General features: G+C 46.1%; 1 protein-coding gene across 3 annotated transcripts in view; it reads right to left on the bottom strand.

Annotated features, from left to right (window-relative positions):
- Positions 1-20,683, bottom strand: part of UGGT1 (UDP-glucose glycoprotein glucosyltransferase 1) — a 2,047,742-nt gene that overhangs the window by 160,018 nt on the left and 1,867,041 nt on the right. For all 3 annotated transcript variants that reach the window (XM_069617855.1, XM_069617854.1, XM_069617856.1), the window contains 2 exons: positions 16,859-17,041; positions 16,464-16,624 (listed from right to left, as the gene is read on the bottom strand). In XM_069617855.1, the coding sequence (XP_069473956.1) occupies positions 16,464-16,624; positions 16,859-17,041 (344 nt within the window). The remainder of the gene's footprint in view (positions 1-16,463; positions 16,625-16,858; positions 17,042-20,683) is intronic.

Here is a 20,683-nt window from a genome sequence, read left to right as displayed (position 1 = left end):
AAAGTTTTGTGAAGGGAGTTTTAGCGAGATATATAGGGCAGCCATGAGATTATTCTGCATTTCCATCAAACATTCGAGGGTAGAGTTTGGCACACTTTAGTTCCTAATTTTAATGATTGAGATGACCTTCCACTGTGTCATCCAAGCTGCTCACATCTGAGTTGCTATCAGGTCGGCCAAAGATCAAGGACGACACCTTATGGGCTATCGAGAATACAATCAGTGAAAGATAGAAGAGACGCTGGACCTCTCAATGGTAGTAGAGTGGCAAAAGAAGGAAGGTGCATTGGTCTAGGCGTCAACATTGATGCTGGGCTTCTACTTTCCCGGGGTCTCACTGCAGGGAGCAAACTCCCAGAATTTATTGTGACAGGAGTGTACTGGGTAGCCAGAGATGGAGAAGGTGCACCGTTAGCAGGTATTTTGGCAGCCTGAACTGATTGTTGGCCAAAAACATAATTCTGTCTCTTTTGGCTGCTTATTAGAGACTGAATTTCCTCTATATCACGGGACAGTCGGGCTGCCAATTCTGAAGTACGTTTTGTTGGACTCTTCTTAGTCTTCCCTTGCAATTTGGGGTCAGGGTGGAGGTTTATGGGATCCAGCAAACATTCTTCACCCCGCCCCACTTTACTCACTTTGTCTACTTCACTGGTTTTGCATTCCTTTGTAATTACTGGAGCGGAGAACAACGTTGAATTAGGGATCTGAGAGGTTAAGGTGAGGGGAGCACTACCGGTCATTGTGGTGAGGAGCAGCGGCCCACCAGCAGACCTAGTAGGCATGTCAGACCAACCCTTTCCATTCCTGGGCAAGGCACCACCCTCATCCTCACCTTCAAGTGGAAAGTCTAGACTCCATCCTAGTCCAGTATACCTGCTCTTGTCACTGTTTGATGGAGGTTGTGAAGTCTTGGGAAGTAACTCTCTATTGACGTTCACCTCAATTCTTGGGGCAGCTTCCATTTCCAACTGCACTTAAGGATACAAGAGTGGGTCGGGCCATGGACGGGTGCTAATGCTGTCTCATGGCGTCGTAGTTGGTGCCTGGTCTTCGGACCGGCAGATTCCATAAGGGCAACACACTGCTGATCAAACTCCGATTCAACTCCTTTGCCAACTCTTGCGCCAGCGCTTTGCGTCTGGCTGGGTTTTTAAATGTTGTGATGTCACGTTAAAGGCACAGAACACAGTGCAGAGAAAAGTGAGAAAGCACAGCTCTTCCTTCAGCAACTCTGATTCAACTCGCCCACTCTCGGTGCCACTTCTTCGGCGAGGAAGACAAGAAATGAGTCCTGAAGTGGGATTGTTTTAGTCTTCTTGCAATGTCGTTCCTTCCCTTTGTCAGGGGTGGGCTCCTCAGTCTCGGCCTACGAACACCGGACGAGGGACTACGCCAGAAATGTTGTGACCAGTCGGCCCAAAGCCAGTTTCTCAGCCCTGTCACATAGGGACTTCGGCTGCATCTTTGCGCACGAAGCGCAAGCCTTTGTGTTGTGGCCAACACCTAGGCACCACAGAGACACGTCTTGGGGTTCAGTTATGGACATTTTGGCCTCGCAATAGCAGCATCGCTTGAAGCCCGACACCCTGTGAGAGGACATTGTGTCAAGGTATTCTGAGAAAAACGTACAACTAGGTAAAAAAAAGCCGTGTTCCCTTTGCAGTGTGAAAGCACCTGGAAAAAGGGAACTGAAGCATGGGGCGCAGTGACGTGCTATATACAAGATGCCTGATGTCACTTCCGGAGCCGACAATCAAGACGGATCAACAGTCAAGTCGAGGTCCACTACGCGCCTGTCAAAAAGTTTCTGAACAGCAGAGCTGGATGATGGATATCCATCAAGATGAGGAATCTGCGTGAGAAAATCAATCCATTGAAAGTAGCTGGGCAATAGGGCGACGGGGTAGGGGATTTACGGCATGCTTAAATTGAGATAATCAGCTCGGGGACGTTTTGGTGTTCCTAGGGTGCAATATTGTGAGGTGTCATCATTGATGTCCGCGGGGCACATCATTGGTCAGACTCTGTGAGAAGGTCTTGCTTCATGCCATCTCAGGATGCCATGTCCAATCAGTACGCAGCAGGTTATGCATTTGTATATTGAACAGTGCGAACCAATAACCTTTATAGGTTTTTTGACCTATCAGCACAATAACATAACTGCAGGGTGGTATGGGGTGTCAATATAATTTTGTTCCAAAAAATGTTTCATTCAATGTAAACATATGTACAGGGGTCTGATGTATGTCCGCCAATCAGCTCCTGTGACCTGCCCCAAAGTTGCAACTAATGTTGTATGGTCATTTCATAATTTCTATATAAAAAGTTCAGCCGCAGTGGGTGGCTTTGAGAGCTAATTTCATTCAGTTCAGTTCCACTGACCCGCGTTACTTCTTGCTTGGTGTACGTTCCTTCCTTGGATTACTTAATCTTCCCTGGGATTATGTTTGACGGAGGTCCCGTGGTACACCCGTACGGCACTGATGGATAGGGGTACACCACTGTACCCCTAGTGTGTGTTGTTGGCCAGGTGTGTTTCCCACAAAGCAGGGTATGGGCTGTTGGCAGCTACATGCTGATTTGACAGTGGCTTTGGGTTTCCTCCCTTTTTGGGACACCCAGGCCCTGCCATAGGAATAGATGGATTCATGGACAAACGCAAGATGGCCACTGGTGGCCTCTTGGTTTCCTTTGCCTTTCCCCCTGGTTTCTCAATGTCCTGAAAAACTGTGTCAACTGTGTTCCCTTCCCCTGACTGGATGTTGGTTGGAAGGACCATATTTGGAACTGGGGCTGCCACTGCAAGCCTAGCAGGAGCCGTCCCAGGGATTGCTGTTGTGGGTACACCCCAGGGGTGGGCGCCCTACCTGAAGTGAGAGAGGAGTGAAATCGCATTCTGTGTTGTGGGTGTCTGGTTTTGGTTGTGTGTCACAATACTGGGGGTCATGCCTGAGCCTGCCCTGACTGAAACCGAGTGATTGCAGTGAATGCTCTGAAAGGCTGGGTGTTGCCTCCAATACACATACTGTGTTATGGGTGTCTTGTTTTGGGTGAATCGCCTGAATGCCTGGGAGCATGATTGGTAGCTTCAAGAGTGCAATTTGTGTGATAAGCTGGCTGAGCTTGAGTGAATTGGTTACATTTGTGAATGTTAGGGAGAATTCTCTAAGAAGGCTAATTTCCCAAACCTAGTGAGTCCCCCAGTAGCTTTGCTGGATTTTTGGGGTTTGTTTTTTTCTCCTGCTAAGAGTGAGACTTTTTTCCTCCCACTCTTAGGCATGATTTGAGGTATGTCTTTGACTTAGTATGTTCTTATGGGCTATGTTTTTTTTTCTCTCCATAGGGTATCATCTGTTTTTTTGTGTGTGTTACGCAGCACCCTCAGTACAGTAACACAGGGGTGTCATAGTGACCCCCAAACATAGACTCCATACCCTGGGACTGACTACTGTCTCCCAGGACATGTAAAGTCACCATTGACTTTACTAGTCCAAAATTGTGAACAGAACCAGTACAAACCATCATATTGTGGAAGTACTGGAAGGGGTTCATTAGATTGCCCCTGGGTCTGTTTTCAAGTGGGCACTGTCGAGTCCACCCTTGTCGAGATTCTGGCTGGTGGCAGTGGTTACCACGCAAAATATTCCACTGGAATATTTTATATGGAATTTTCTCATTGATTTTAAACACACCACTTTTTTGGTGCAATGTTAAAGATACCGCCGGTTTATTTAATATAAAATCACCGGTTTGGTCTTTTCGCCAGAACTCGGTTCCAAAATGGCGTTTGTGTCCGCCTCTGTAACTCCAACCAAGGTCGGGCCCTTTGTTCCACTTTTTGGCGGGCTTCTCCACAGAAGCCCTCCAACTGGTGCCACTCTGTCTGGGTTCCACAGGATGTGTGGGTGGGGGAATGTGCACCCTATACTGCGTTGCCTTGGCAACTCAAGTCGCACTCTGTTTTGATTGGGCCAGTGGTGAGCCGCCCGGCTCACCACTTAGCATGTATGAGTGACAGCTAGGCTGTTGAATGGGGGTTTTTCTGCATAAAAGCAGGGCTTTTGGGACTGGAACTTCAGAAGTTGCCATAGGACCTAAGAAATCCGAAGAGGGGAGAAGCTGAGCCATCTGCAACAATGACACCACCGGTGGAGCCCTGCTGCAACAAACTCACCACTTTTCCGACGGCAAGAGGAGATCTTCTGCTGGAAGAGTCTTCTCCCTCTGAGCTGGTGGGACCAACCAGTTCGCCATTTCGCCTTCCAGGACATCTCTTGGTCGAATTGCCAGTGCCAAGCACCCCGGCGGCCGGATAGCCAAGCTTCAACACTGTGACCGCGAATAAAAGGAACGCACCTCTTAACCAAACGAACTCCGCGGCTGGTCTCCTCCCTGGGCAGTGCAACGACTCCACGACGAGATCCTCTCTTCCCCTGGTCGAAACCACAAACTGCACCCGCTGCCAGGAACAACTGCCACCGCTGGAGCTTCCTCAACTTTAAAAGGTACTGTGTTCCACCTGGCCTCCCTTTCTAAGGTTTGCTAAAGGTGACCCTTAAATCCTTGGCTTGCCAACTGGGTTGGCCCCCAGACCTTCTAACTTTATCTTTTTCTTCAACCCAACCTCTTTTGAACATTTTCGCAAAGACTTGAACGCTTTTTAAACTGTGTGATCTTGGGCACATTTCACCTTGCTCAATTTAAAGTGGGCCTGGCCTATGAACTTTGGCTCTACAGTAGACTCTGCCTTCACTAACTTGCTGTGGTCTTATAAAAGTGTTGGGGACTGTTTTATTTTCATGACCTGCCTTTTTCTCTCCCTTTAACTGAATTATTGGAGTGCCATCTAAGTTACGCGCTCACATCTGTTTTGACAAATAGTGATGTTTTGGCTTAGACTTGTCGAATAATTATTAAGGGAGGTGTGTATACTTTTCTGATTGTGTTTGAACTTGCTTTGATATATAGTGCTAGTGTATTTCTTAAAGTGTGTGTTAAATAAATAGTTATATACTTTTGATATCAAGCTCTTGTCAGTGTCTGCTTGTGCTACTGTGTTTTTGGCCATATTGTGTATACTCTACATACTGCCCTACTCTTCTTGAGCGAAGTCTGACTGCTCAGCCACAGCTACCAGGTAAATCTGGGTGGTGCAGACTGCTACCAATTGGGTTTACTGCTTACTCCTGTAGTCTTAATCTTCTTGCAGTGGTCCCCAAGGGAACTGCACAGGATTCTGCCTAACAGTGAATAACTAGGGACCCCCGCAGTTACCTCCTTGTCCGAAGCTGATGCCTCAAGAAGCTTGTAACCTGAATCAAGCTGGAGGAAGAAGTACGAGTCTGCAACTCTTCATCAAATCCAAAAGCTGCTTTGCTGATTCGAGGACTGAACCACAGAGGAGACCTGGATAGGTGTCCTCGTCCCATAGCTACAAGGAGAAATCGTGCAACTACTGCTCTTCACCCGAAGTGTTCTGGAAGCCAGTGCTCGGATCCTGCCATCCCAAAGAGGTGCTTTCGTGGGTCCAGAAGAGGAGTGCCTAGACATCTTGAGCCCAAGAAGTCCATCTGGCATAGTGCTGCTCAACGCCCGGAGCTGCCAAAGTTCCAAGTAACGCAAGGAAACAAACTTCAAGTGGCACTGCAGCCAGGACATCTCTCCACTTTCCCGCCCCAGAGAAGATCCAGGGTCACCACCTGTAGAGGAGTGCCAGCCGGTGGGTTTCCCACTACCAACCACAGAAGAAAGCATACCGAAGGTCCAGACTTGGTGAGTGCCTGGCAGAAGTCACCCTGTCATCTGTGCTGCGGCTGCAGCACCGAAGAACCGAAAGTCGGCCAACTGTGAAATACCAAAACCCGCACCTAATACTGGCACTGCACCCGTCGCCACCGAAAGTCATTGACGACCACCAAGGGACTTATCTTCATCAACCAAGCTTTGTCGACGTCCACAGTAAGTTTCATCTTTGTGGGAAATCCATAGCTGGCATAGCAACCTGACAATGCAGACCACTGTGAACAGACCTACATTGAGGCCTTTCCAGCACTGCTTGGTTCCCTTCTCCTGTTTGACACAGACATCCCAGCGACTCCTTTCAACGTGGGGTCCCACCCTCGAGGGGCATCGTCGAATAAAGCAGAGGGACTCCACCACTTTGTCTGCCAAGACACACAAGGTACTGTGACGAGCAAGAGCATCTTTCATCCTCAGGATTCATCCAGTGGTCCCAGATTCGTCTTGGAACCTGTTCTCCTGTGGTGTCCCAGGTACCATAGGGTGGTGGGGTCTTTAAAAACAGAAACATACTATTAATGAACATATCAGGACTGTGCTGTAATATACAACATAAAGTACACCTTAACTTTTCTTTACTGTTTGCCAAGGTGGGGGATCCTCTCACAATTTTGTCTTTTGATACTAAAGAAAGCATTCTGCCTATTTTCTAAGTATTACCTGCCTTACAACAGTAATGTTTATGAGGTTAACCCTTGCCTAATGATTTAAATGATTTTTAGTAACTGTCAGCAGTTGGTGCATTACAACTGAACTTAAAGGCAACATTGGTATCACATGGAACTATATATATTAAGTTAAGTTGCCCGATTAGATTTCTAGTACAAATTGAGTCTTATTTATTTGTATATATCCAACTGACTTTTTATCCTTTAATAAAAAGACTTATCACCCAACTGTGTGTAGACATTCCATTGTGGGCAGCTTGGGGATGCACTGTCCCTAGGAATCAGCTTGCATCACCTCCCCTGAGTCTCAACCTTGTTTGCTCGTCCTTAGCTACCATTAGAGAACCTTGGCTGGGGTGCTCTGTGCTCCTACGCCAACCATATAGTGGGCAGAAATACAGATACCCGCCACCAGTCCTTACAAACACAATGGTATTCCAATGTACCTTTTTGGTTGCCTTTGGGCTACCAATGTATTTTGTATGTCTTGCTCTCTGCTATTTTGTTTTAGGGGATACCTTTGTTTAGGGAAACCCAGAGGTAGATCTACAATGGCAGTTCTGTCCAGGTGGGTTCTTTGTGAGCCCAGTGAGCCAGCATCCATACTGGTTTAGAACAGTCTATGTCCCTGGGCTGGCCGGATCACTTCCTGTGTGGGGTGGTCTGGGTTGAGCAGCAGATTCAGGGGCCAATCCCGAATGTGATTGGTGGGCTTGATTTGGCTAGCCCTTATGAGTGGTGGTAATTCAGGGGAAACAACCTCTTTCAGCTCTCTTGCAAGTGGAATTTTCAGAAGAGCAGGTTTACTTACCTGCTGCAGGATTTCGTGCTGTTTGCTACCATTGCTGCAATGGGACTACATTTGATCATACTAGCGCAATGCAGAGTCTTGAGGTGAGCTCTGGGTGTTCTGCTACTGGACGTCCATCCTGGGCCTCTGCAGTCATCCTGCTGGCCACACTTGCGTGCTTGGTCAGGCCTCCCATGCTGAAACCAAACCTGGGACATTCCGACATCCTCTCACTGATGTCATCACACCTTGGAGCGGGAACCTGCCACAGCCCGGAAATGTGTCGAGACGCCCAACAGCCCAGCTCAGTGGCTCTTGAGGACTGTCCTGGGTCCTCCCCACTGTCTCCTTTGAGGGACTGTCTTTTGTGGCTTGGCACCCTCTCCTCCTCCTTGTAGATACTGGATCCTCCTTTGTCGGGTTCCCTCACCTTCCTAGAGTATTTCTTGCCATTGCTTTCACTTCTGGCTTGAGGGGCCCCCATCATTGGAAGGATGGTTAATCTTCTTGTCTGCCACTGTGGTCGTCCCTGGATCAGGGTCTCAAGCACTGGGAAGTCGCATTCAGCAAAATCCACCTAGGAAAGAAGACTTTTACTTATAGGTATGTTTCACCTCGAAGTAACTCTCTCGTGCCTCGAAACACTTGAGTATAGGCGCGTTATAAATACCATATCATATAACTATCTTTTTGGAAGCAAACCCTGTCAATACTTGCCTCTAGGCGGAGGGTGGAAGGTTAAGCAAGAGAATGACTCTCAAGGGTGCCCCTGTGGTCCTGGTTCGAGGCTAAACTGCATTTTCCCATTGGTTTACACTGGGGCTTTGCTTGCTGTGATGCAGATTTCTTCTGGTTCTCTAACCTTCCACAGGATCTCTTTATTGGAGTCTTCCTGTGTCCTCCTTGGGGTCATCTGCTGGCAAATGCACACCTGTGGGGTACTTAACTGTATTTACTCCATACATGCAGATTGCCTATTGACTTTGTCTCACCTATTTCTGTGGCAGCTTTCCACTCACCCGAAACTCATCTAAATTGACTTTGGGGCGCCTGCCTGCCCTTGAATATTTTTCCTGAATGCACTTTAGGTCCAGTGAGTTTATGGCCAAATATGAGAACTTTTGCACCTCCCCATGATTTATAATGCATTTGTAAAGTCATACTATCCATTTCTACATTGGGAATGCATATGTACTACAAAACTATTGTTGGTGACACTAACTATTTCTCCCTGAAGTGTGCCGACTGGGTAATTCTTGCTAACAATGTTTCTTGTCTTTTAGTGGCCTTTGGCTGTGTTTTAAAATGGTTTGCCCCCTCTGAAAATGTCATTAACAATGGTGTGTGTGTTTTATGTCCCAGAGGCCCTGAAATACTGTGACTTTGTTGGCACTAGGGATCCTGGGTGACTATTAGCTATGTTTTAATCCCTGGTTCCCTTCTTTTACCATCCCTAGCATCTATGCTACACAATTGCTATGTATAATGTTTTCCACTTGTAACACTTATGTATTCTCCATGTATCTAAGTCGTCTTCTTATAACAGCGCCTCGATGCCCCAGGGCTGTTTGTGCGCTTTATAAATTAAAACAATAAAATAAATGCATTGTCCATCACCAGAGAGTGGACCTAAACTATGATACAGGAATGGGTTGTCTACTGGGACAATGTACTGCATTTTACAGTCACTGGCAATTTTAACTGTACTGTGTGCCTCCCCCACTTGTCACTGTATGTTGTGTGCCCATCCTTAGACAGTGGACACACATTTTCACATAGGGGTGTGGAGTATCTCAACATTGGCTGTTTTTGCAATACATTAGGTATTTGTACTGTGTTAACTAATATATTCAGTGTCGTGTATTTTCTATGAAGTAGTGTATGGACTAATTGTAACTTTGTGTCAGCCTACATGCACATCCTGGTGTTAAGCCTGACTGCTTTGCCATGTTTACCATTTTAGGAGTTTGACTTCGCTTTTGTGCTGGGTGTGTTGCTGACCTTAAAGTTAACGGTTATACATCCACATCAGAGGCCTGTGCAAAAATGACCATTATACACCTGACAAACCACAGGACTGCCATTCCTAAATGGATCTTGTTGCCCAAGATGGGGTTCCCTTCTGTGCTGTACCATGGGTTAACATATCAGGCTTGAATGGATGGCCTGTTGATGCAGGATCTTAGGTCCAAGATCCAGGAGACTTCCCTACAGTAGGTATAACCTTGTGTGGTTGCCCTGGCTGGTGTCCCCTAGCTGGGCGGTGGAAGGCCACCGATGGGATTGGGAACGCAAATACAAACCCTGAAAGACACTGTCACTTTTGGGCCCGAGTCCCCGTCCCCTCCTCCCTCACCGCCCAACCTTATTTATGTCAGACAGCTTATGAACCTCCACAAAGTTGACAGTAGCTTGTTGTACCAGTGCTTCTACTGGGCTTTAGCAGAGATCATTCCCTTAAAGAGTTTGGTGCTTATCCGCAGCAAATACCACAGGCACTCACTGCATGGATAATTGAGGTACATCATGTCACAGAGGAACGTTCAGGTTCAGCCATAGAGGAGAAATTACTTACTAGTGATTTTCTTTCTATGGATTCTGTATTCTTCTCCTGCAGATTCCTTATCAGATATCCATCCAAGCATCAGCTACTCGGAAACTTTTTCACCAGGGGATGCAATACAACTATACCAACCGACGACTCGTCTTGACTTGACAGTGCCAGCCACTTGTTGACTCTGGATGGGATGTAGGAAGAAGTATATATATTATACACTATGCTCCTGTACCTCAGTTCCCCACATTCTCGCCCCCCCCTCCTCACCCCACTAGAGCTCAGCAGCCGCGGAGGAAGAATCCATAGGATTCGGCCAGGAAACAACCAAAAAACGAAGGCATTAAACTGTGCCTAACACCTTATCACCATAACCACGTCCCATTAGAAGTGGACAACCAGATATAGACAACAGACCACTATCACAGAGGCCGAATGGGAGAGTGATGACGAATCCATAGAAAGAATATCACTGGTAAGTAATTTCTCCTTCGATCGATTGCATTATCCCACAGATTCCTCATCAGATAGACTCCCAAAGCAATACAGAGTGCACTGGGGGGATGAAAGCACTCAGACAAGGATGGTCTGCAAAACCGATTTGCCAAATCGAGCATCCGAACCACAAGTCAACGACCAAGCAGTAATGCTTGGTGAATGTGTGGACCGACGACCACGTCGCTGCTCGACATATTTCCTTCACTGGCAAACTCCTCTACAATGCAGATGATGCCGGCACACCCCTGGTGAAATTTGTCCCGATGCCTGGGGACAGATTTTTACCTGCTCTCTGACAACACTCTGCAATGGAGAAAGATATCCAGCGAGCGATTGTCTGTTTGGATACACAAGATCCTTCCTGGAAAGAGGGAAGCCCCAAAGTTGTTTGTCATGCTTAAATTCCGCTGTTCTAGCCATTTAAAAGTTGAGTGCCCTCTTAGGGTCCAGACTATGCAGCCTCTCCTCATCCTTAGAAGGATGCAGGGGAGAATAAATAACCAGCAATTCAATGCTCTGTGACGTATAGAATTCAGAAACCACATTCGGCAGAAATGTTTGGCACACCTTGAGTCAAGCCTTCTCCTTGAAAAATCTTAGGAAAGGTGGCTTGTAAGATAGAGCCTGAAGCTCACTTACAAGTCTTGCTGTTGTGAATGCCACCAACAAAGCAGTTTTCAGGGTAAGCAGCCTGATAGGGCATGAATGTGTGGGCTGAAACGTAGCCGCCATCAAATAAGTCAAAACCAAGTTCAGGTCCCAGTCCGGAACCAGCAAGAGAAGGTGGAAATCTATTTACAAGGCCTTTCAGAAATTGAGTCATTACCAGGAGCGTGAAGAAAGATTCTTGAGCCTGAGACCTCTTGAACAAAGCTGCCAAATAGCCCTGACTGTGCCTATCTGAAGGCCTGCAGAGGCCAGCAACAGAAGAGACTCCATCACCTTAATGGTGGGACAAGCGTTGGGGTCTATACTGCGTTCAATGCACCACAACTCAAATCTTCTCCTCCTGCACACATACAAAGATCTTGTAGAGGGTCTGCGTGTTGCCAGTAGCACCTCAAGTACCTCTTCAGAGAGGTCCCAGTCATCAAACCTCATCCTCTCAAGAGCAACACATGTAGGTTGAGGGATACCAGGTTTGGATGGAGCAACTAACTGTTCGACTGAGATAGGAGGTCCGTCCGTTGAGGCAACGAGGCAGGTGGGCTGATGGTCAAGTCCAGGAGTTCCGAGTACCAAGTTGTCTTTGTGCAATCCGGGGTGATCAAGCTAATGGTGGCTCTGAATCTCCTCAACCCACTGAGAACCAACGGGATGACGGGTTTCGGAGGGAACGTAGAGTTGGGGACGAAGACCCACTCCACCAGGAACGCATCCCCATAGCACCATTCGCTGGGAATTCCCTCGAGCAAAATTGTCTGCCCTTTGTGTTGGTCCTCGTGGCAAACCGATCCACTGTCGGGATACCCACTGAGCGGAGATCTCTGAGAACTTCCTGGCACACTTCCCACTCGTGTGAGACTGCTCTGCCTACCCAGAGCGTCTGGCAGCCAGTTCTCTGCCCATGGCAGGTGGGAAGCTGAAACAGAGATCCGGTTCTTCAGTAACCAAGGCTTCCCTGCATAGGGGCAGAGGTCAAACACCCTCCTGTGTATTGGGATAGTGCATGGCCACTGTGTTGTCCGTCACAATGAGGACATGTTTCCCCTTGAGGAAGGTAGCAAAGGCCATCACGGCCAACCTGATCGCCCACAACTCCAGCCTGTTGATATGACACCGGCATTCCATTTGTGACCAAAGGCGGCTCACCTGTAGGTCCCTGTAGTGAGCGCAACCACCACAGGGCCACAGAGGCCAAAAGGGTAGCCCCATCATCATGTTCTACCTGCTGGCCCACCAAAAGAGGTTGTTGGTTACTGACCTCAACACCTTGAGAATGTCCTTCATGGCATCGAAGTACTGGGACTATTGATCCCTCAACAGTTACTGCAGAGATCACATTCGTAGTCTGGCCTCCGTCACCAGAAAAATGCAGGGAGCCATGACACCTAAGAGGCAGAAGCAGGAAGCAGTTGGTAGACTGTTGTTGCTATGGAGGAGCTTGATCATTTGCCCAAAACTGGTGACTTTGTTCAGAGAGAAAGCCTTCCCCACCCATGTATCCAGGACTGCTCCAATGAATTGGAGCTTTTGTTTTGGTGTGACGTGAGACTTCTGGAAATGTAGGGAGAAGCCCAACCCATGAAGCAGAGGGCAGGTTTCCTCGATCTGCATCAATACCTTCTCCGGAGACCTTCCTCAGATCAGCCAGTCATCCTGGTATGGGAATATGTGAACATTGGTTCTCCTGATGTGCATCGCCAACACGGCCATCGGCTTGGTGAAAACCCTGAGTAAAGAGGTTAAGCCAAAAGTGGGGGGGGAAGGAATTGATAATGAGGATCCCCCATGGCTATTCTCAGGAATCGCCTGTGCCTCTGATGAATCAGCACATAAAAATAAGCGTCCTGAAGGTGCAGCAACAGCAACTAGTCCTGAAGTTGTCTTACCTCGGGAACTTGTTCAAGACCCTGAGGTCCAGGATGGGACAGAGTCCTACCCCTTTCTTGGGTACAAGAGTGCCAGCCTGATCCTTTCTGCTCTGGTGGCAACTCTTATAGGGCAGCCTTCAATAACAGGGCTCTCAGTTCCTCCTGGAGCTCCAGTTTTGGTTGTTGTTGTAGGAGGTGCGGGGGGACGAGATTATAGGTTTTTTAAAAATGGCCGACCGTACTCCCATTTGACGAGTTGCAAGGCTCAGGAATAGGAAGTTATTTCCTTCCACCTGTCCAAGTGCAAGGAAATTCTCCCTCCAACTGGGAGAAACATGTGGGGGGAACTCAAAGTGGCTTAATGAGCGCTGTTGCCCATGCTACTGCTGCCCCTAGAGGCTGCATTGCCCTGCCAGGAGGCGAGAACCACTTCTGACCTTGCCTGGCTTGCAGGAGCTGTGCCCTCTTTCCAAATGGAATCTACCGCCTGGAGAGGGGAAGCCGAAAGACTGCTTTGCAAAGCTAGGCCAGGCGACTTGGCAGCCAATTTAGAGTCCTTGAACTTCTCCAAGGATGCATCGGCCTTTGGGCCAAACAGGTGCTCACCGTCAAAAGCTATGTCCAGAAGCTTGGCTTCTACATTTGGGGGGAATCCAGAGCTTTGAAGGTAGGCTGACGACCATAACACAGTGGTTGCATTCCACGGCCTATGCAAACCGCAGTGCCTAGGCCAGTCTGCAGTGCTTGGCATTCCACCTCCTTACCATCATCAAAGAGACTCAGGAAACCATGCCTCATTTTGCCTGCTGGGATGTGTTCCACAGCTTTCCCTAGGAGTTTCCACATTCCATGATGCATTGATCATTTTCAGGGCCATGCTACCAGAAGTGAACATTTTCTTTGGCCAGGGCATCCATCTTCTTGGATTCCCTGTCTGTAGGGAGATTAGAGGTAGATGTGGTTGGTCTATAGCACACTGTAGCGGCTTGCGCCAGTAAGCCTTTTGGCTTGGGGTGGGAAGACAGGTAAGGTAAATCCCACTAGCCGGCTTGTGTTTCAGTATCCGCGCCTCGCATGAAGCAAGGCCTTTGTAACAATGTGGTAATGGGGTCCGAGATGGCTGCATTAAAAGACAATGCCCTTTCTGTTTGCAGTCCCTTATCTAGGATGTCTGTCAGTTCATAGGCCGACTGGGGCTTAGCCGGAGAGCCTAGACCAAAGGCCTCTACTACCCTCTCCAAAGTCTTCAGTACGGTGCATTAAGGTGCCCATAAGGAGCGCATGTTGCAGATCCAGGTGAGGAGACTTGTCTAACCCACTTGCGTCATGCAATCCCTCAGCTAGAGCAAGCAAACCTGATTGGTCAGGGAAACAAAATATCTCAAGTCACTCCGCCCATAGGCTAAAAGCCAAAAACACACTTGATCCATTTCATCGTCGAAGATCAACCTCATTGAGTTGAAAAACTTCCAGCAGGATTCAGGGATAAAGGAACCTTCGACAGTTGGCGCTGATGTCTACAGCGCCTTTCCTACCAGGCCCAACTGTAAAAGAAATATGAAGAAAATTCACTACCCTGCAAGTGTCAAAAGTTGACCAACAGGCAAAGAAAATTGGAGTCGTTATGAGACAGCAAATCTTTAACAGATGCCTTTGGGCCGGTTGGGAAAGGGATCAAGCAGAACTATATAGAGCAATAACTATTTTAAAATCAGAAGCATAAGCAAGAGACAACCTTGTACATGCAAAGACATTGCAAGCATTTTCGACTGTTCATACACATTTGATGAGGTGCAGAACTTCAGCCAGATCCTATGGCATAATTCCTGTTTTGGGAGATTTTCACAGCAGCCACTCCCTCGCTAATGTAACTCTTCCTCTGAAAGCTTAGTTCATAGCCACAGTGTTGTGCGATAGTTAAAACAGAAAGAGTTAAACAGGGGTGCCCTTTGGCCCCAGCACTCTTCATCTCTTTCCTTGACGATTTCAAAGACTCACAAGACTTGATCAGATAATTTCCACCGAAAATCGGAAATACAAGGGTCATTAGACTTTTATATGCCGACGATCTAATCATCTTGGATCATACACAGGTGGGCCTTCAAAGCCAACTCGACAACCTCGCCTACTAAACCAAGGAGAATAATCTTGAGATTAACAAGTCAAAAACAAAAATACTGATTCTCCAGAAACAGGGGAACAAAAAGAAAGAGACCTTGAAGTGGTACCTTGACCAGTCAAAAATAAAAATCGTCTCAACATTCAAATATTTGGGAGTTGAAATCGACAGCTCGAAGAGAGGCTTGAGCATGCAGAAAGCCCTGTGGTTAAAGACCAAAAATCTAACGGCTCATCTACGTGCAGTTGACAGAAAATACAGCAAATACAGCCTCCTGCCGGCTATTCAAATCTACAAGTCTAAAGTAATCCCATCACTAACGTATGGCATGGACGCTACCCCTGCAATTCCATCTACTTTATGGACTAAATTAGAAGGCTTCATTTGGAGAGCAGTACTAGACCTACCCAAATCCACAGCCGTAGCAGCCATAAGACGCAAACTTGGTTTACTCTCCCTAGAGGCAGTGGTGGCCCAGAGCACAATCCAACTCTACAGAAAAATCCAGAACCCGGAAAGCCTAGAAATATACAGGATGATCGCTGTGGAAATATCTAAAGGGAACAATACATTTCTTAATGACTGGGTCAATAGACAAAGGCTCATATTGCAAGAGACAACTTGTTCTGAAGATGAACTAATCCAAAATCCCCTAAGAATAAAAGCAAAAATGGAATGGCTCGACTGGATAAAAACTAATGACAAAGCAGTTTCGAACAAACTTCTAGCTCACCTGCCACCGGTTTTCAACAAACTCAAACAGCCAATGGGAAACTGCATAAAATACCCCAGCAAACACCTCATGAAAACTCTACTGAAAGCCTGTTTAAACCTCCTGCCGACTCATGAAATTTTAGCAATTCGCACAGCGTCCGAGGAAAATTCCTGTAGACTCTGTAAAGATCCGCAATCTACAGAATCAATCAAGCACCTCTTGATGGTTTGTCTTACCATAGACCAAGAAAGAAAAGCCTTCCTCGGTCCCCTGTTCATAACCTCCTACGTCGTTGACGAAAACACTTGGTGGAATCGCCTTATTACAGGAGCCCAAACCAGATGGTTAATAGCAGCGACCAAACTCATAAACATCGCCTTGGAGAAGGCTTCGCAAACGCAACAGAAACAGCCCACGGAAATAACCACGCCTCCTTCGGAAGCATCTATCGTTTGAAAAATCTTTTCTTCCATTCTTGGTCTTCGTCGTGAACCTCATGATCGCTTAGTAAAATATCAAACATCTCTCTTCAAAACCAAAAGATCTTTGTAAAAATCTAAATTGAATACAAAAAAAGAAAACCCAGAAATTCAAGTTCAAAGAGTGGTAATGAAAGGTCTTAATAATATCTTTAATCCAAATCTGTTTAGAAGGAACTTGCCAACACATAGGCATGATTAACACACACAACTATTAACAGAGCTATCAAACTTTAAAATAAGTTACATGGTCAGAGGATAAATTAAAAGGTTGCAAGATATGTTTGATTGTTTCTTCCCATACCTGATGTGGTATTTCCTGCCTGCCAGATGACTGGCCCAATATCCAGATTTCCAGAAACGGTAACCATCCATCTCTCTGCGGCTTTCACAGAATGGCGTGTACCCATATGGCGCACCATCTAAGTTAAAGTCTCTCAATTCTTTTAGGTCTGTTCGTACAATCTGTGAAAAGGGACATAGAGTAGCACATGATAAAAAACAAAGCTGAATTGCTCAAACATACAGACGTTTTAGTAATAAAAAAAAAAACTTGAAATGCCAACGTAGGTACTATTGCTGAAATTGGGCCATATGACTCCACTTTCATTGTGCAGTTAAACATGTGACTATCTTTTGTAAGCAAACTAGCTTTGTTTGCAAACTTTGTTTTTGCATTCTTGCACCTAAGCACCATACCTGATCAGCATCTACAAACAGGAACTTGTCGACTGCCAGTGGGAAAAGCACATCTAGAAATAGGATCTTGTAGCCCCAGATCATTCGCTGCTTCTCAGTTTGCTGGTGGAGCCATCGGGGCCATTTGTATTGGACAAGTTCATACTGAAAGTTGTACTTCTGTGCCATATAAGGGATGAATTCCTGATGGACAAAAGAAAGGTAAACATTTTCTTTGAGAATCTATTAAAAGAGAGGGTTCCAACATCTTAGCAGAAGCCAATCGCCTTAACTAGTTTTAGGATAAGTAGAGAGATTATACCCTTCACCCGAAAGAGGCCATAGTTACATGGATTTTAAACTTCAGCCATTTGCCTTTTTTTAAATGAATTTTTATTAATATTTGTTTAAGCACAAAAACTGTAAATCACATTTTGCAAAGTTCTGAAACTTGACATTCAAACTTGACCACCCCCTACTGTGCCCCCCCCACAACCCTGGGGTTCCCGTAGAATCACAACACCCACAACCCAATAATGCAAAACTGTACATTTTCAATCCTGTGCCCCACTGCTCGAGCCCCTCCACCCCCAACATTAACCAAGTTCCATCTCTGTATTTTGCCTATGCAGTATAGGCACACTCAATTCAATGTCTCAGAGGCCTTATATTTGTCGTAATTCTGTTTTAGTAACTCAGATCCCTCAATAAAGAGCAATAACCCCTCCATTCACTCATAAAACTTTAGGGCTCGCTGGATCCCATCCATCTGTCTCCCACCTATTTAGAAGCGACCCCAATCTATTGTTCACCACTGCTGTTAATTTATCCATCACCATCATGGTGTGCACCTTTCGCTCCCAAGTCTCCTCCTACAGGAGTTCCTCATCTTTCCACCCCTGCGCAATGGCCAGCCGTCCCGCTGTGAGCATTGCTTCCCACATCCTGGGGAGCCTATGCTCATCCTTATCTTTTGTGGGGACCCCCAAGAGCATCTGAAGTGGATCCAAACCTAACTGCACCCTGGTGATTTCCTTCATCCAACTTAGTACTTCATCCCAAAACAATGGTACCTTCGGGAACCACCACCACATATGGGAGAGGGAACCCACTTGGCCACATCCCCCTGGACAAAGGGGCGAAGGTCTGTAAAAACTCATCAATATTGTATTATAATGTTGGCCTAAGCACACACACATTGAACCGCGCTATCACGGTTTCCCAAAAATGCCATCTTGGTCGTTTTGCTCGCATTTCCGAGTTTTCACTCTGAACGCGGTAAAGATTCACAAATTCATCGCTTTGGGAGCTTCTCAAAACATGCCCCTGCACAGGAATGCCAAATCTGCTGAACACATTGATAGAACAGATGTGATTATATTAGCCGAGGTTTGGGGTGATTTGACCGATTCAGCTGTACCGCATGGATTGCAGGATTTGAATTACTTGTCCTGTACTAGAGATACCGCACTGAAGGTGCGCGAGCATTTATCAAAATAATTTTTCTTTTAACATGAACTTGATCATTTGCACCAAATAGCATTAGGCGAGCGTACACAACAACCATCGTATGTGCAGAAAAGATTTTTGCCTCCATTGAAAACAGTTAGTGAAGAGATGCGCACATGTACGAGAAACGCTCTTAGATGGATCTCATATGCATCCATTTCATCTATCGAAGTTCATGACACATTTAGACAATATTCTCCTCCTATGCAGAGAAAGGTATTACAAGTTATGGTAAAATATTTGCAGGATGAATGTTTGAAAAGGAAATTGTGTTGTCCTGCTGATAATATGATAATTAACAAACACGTGTTTTCTGTCGACACCGCGCTAACTTGATTGTCACTCGCTTTGGCTTTTCTCCTCAAACGCTCAGAATTTCCTACTGTACAATTGCCTATGAGAGAGGTTCCTCCGACTCTCGCACCGAAAGTAGAGATCCCTGGTATAGATGGAGCAGCTGCCACAACTATTCCAGCCCATTATATTTCACAGTTTGTTCATGTTCCTTTCTCACGACAAGAGGTAAATACTCTCAAGCAGTCTATTCCAGACATTTGAAAGAATTCTACAGGGTTCTACAAAGAAATAGAATAAATTCTGAATTAATCGGTTTTCACCCTAGGTGACATTGACTTATTATTCCCTGTGATTTTGCCAACAGACTTATGGAAGCAAATTAGGACCATAGACAACCAAGCTGCAACGGGTGATACCTGGGTTGCCCTGGTACTAGCTGATACATCTAGGAAAGCTGGAGAAAAACCGCCTCAGACCATATTAATGTTACTGAACCACATTGTGACTAAACCAGAAACTGTAGTACCTGAAAAGAGAATTATTTTAGATAAATTAACAGCGTGCATGCAAGGGAAGATCGAGGGAGCAACCAAGTTTTTCCAACAAGTTTGAACAGGTATTTTCAGCTTTCAGTGGTCAAGATTTGAGTACGGAACCTGGAAAGTGATTGTTGACAAATTTGTGCGAGGATTATTGCCTGACATTCAGTCGCAGATCACTGCGTCTGAAAGTGCATGGCAGGCCAAGTCGCAGTCTGAAGTCTTACATATGGCTCAGTCTTACGAAACCCAAGTCAGCAATGAGAAAGAAAAGATAGAGAAGAAACAGGGGGATTTAAAAACTAGAGTACTTTTGCAACAGATCGCAAGAGGAGCACGGGGAGGGAATGGTGGGATTGTACAACCGAGAGGCCAGTTCATACTGAAAATAGTGCCTGTTCACATGGATCAATCTGCATATTGCAGGCAGGAGGGTCACTGGAGGGCACAGTGTCTGGTCACTGGAGGGCACAGTGTCCGACCCTCCAGCAGAGAGCAGCGAATGGTACGATTGGTAGACAATCGAGAGCATGCAATGGCATGCCTGGTCCAAATAGGAATCAGTTTTCTCAGAATCAACAGGCACAGCTACAATATAGTAATGCAGGTAATCAGGGAGGCCAGCAACAGAATACTGGGAATACAGACACTTTTGACACCAATTTGCACTCGTATTTCAGTGAAGATTTCACATCTGATGATGTTTTTTTTCCGCTAGGACAGCCCGCAGCAGAGTCTGGAACCTATTCCTATAGATCAGAAAGGACCCTACATAGAAATGAAAGTCGGGAATAGTGCGCATGTTTCTCTAGTAGACACCGGGGCACAGAAGTGCTCCATTGACCATCTGCGAGTTGCAGATATCGCACTGTCAGGCAGAATAATGTTTCTGTAGGGTTTTCTGGTACTCCAGTAGTGAGTCTGGTTTCTCGACCGGTGGCAATATCTTTGGGTCCATTTACTGACTCATGTCAATTTTTATTGACTACGAATTGTGGTGAGGACCTGCTGGGATTAAATTTGTTAAAGAAATTGAATGCAGCGATTTACTGCTCGCCAATTAGAGTGCATTTGACCATTTCACCCCAGCTAAATTCCACTTCACAATTTATAGCTTTGCCTTTACCGAGTGAATTAAAACAAGTGCCTACGCATTTATGGGCAGTGAACGACAACGATGTAGGGATACTAAATGTTGAACCTGTACGAATAGTACTAAAATCTGGTATTACGTTACCACGCATTCTGCAATATAAAGTATCAGTTGAAGGTGAACAAGCACTTAAGAGTATTGTGTCTGATTTAATGCATCAAGGGGTTATCGAAGAGATTTCTGGTAGCACATGTAATAGCCCAGTTCTGCTTGTTTGTAAGAAAGGTGATAATTATTACCATACTGTTTTGTTAATGATCTTCGTGCAATTAAAGTAGTAGCACCACAGTTTCCCATTGTCCCTGACATCACTACCATTCTGACTATGATTCCTGTTACGACTACACA

Source organism: Ambystoma mexicanum, chromosome 10 (genome assembly GCF_040938575.1).
Source record: "Ambystoma mexicanum isolate Mex_15411 chromosome 10, UKY_AmexF1_1, whole genome shotgun sequence".
Taxonomy (NCBI): Eukaryota; Metazoa; Chordata; class Amphibia; order Caudata; family Ambystomatidae; genus Ambystoma; species Ambystoma mexicanum.
Note: the sequence above shows the minus strand (reverse complement) of the source record. Positions and strands in the feature narration are given on the sequence as shown.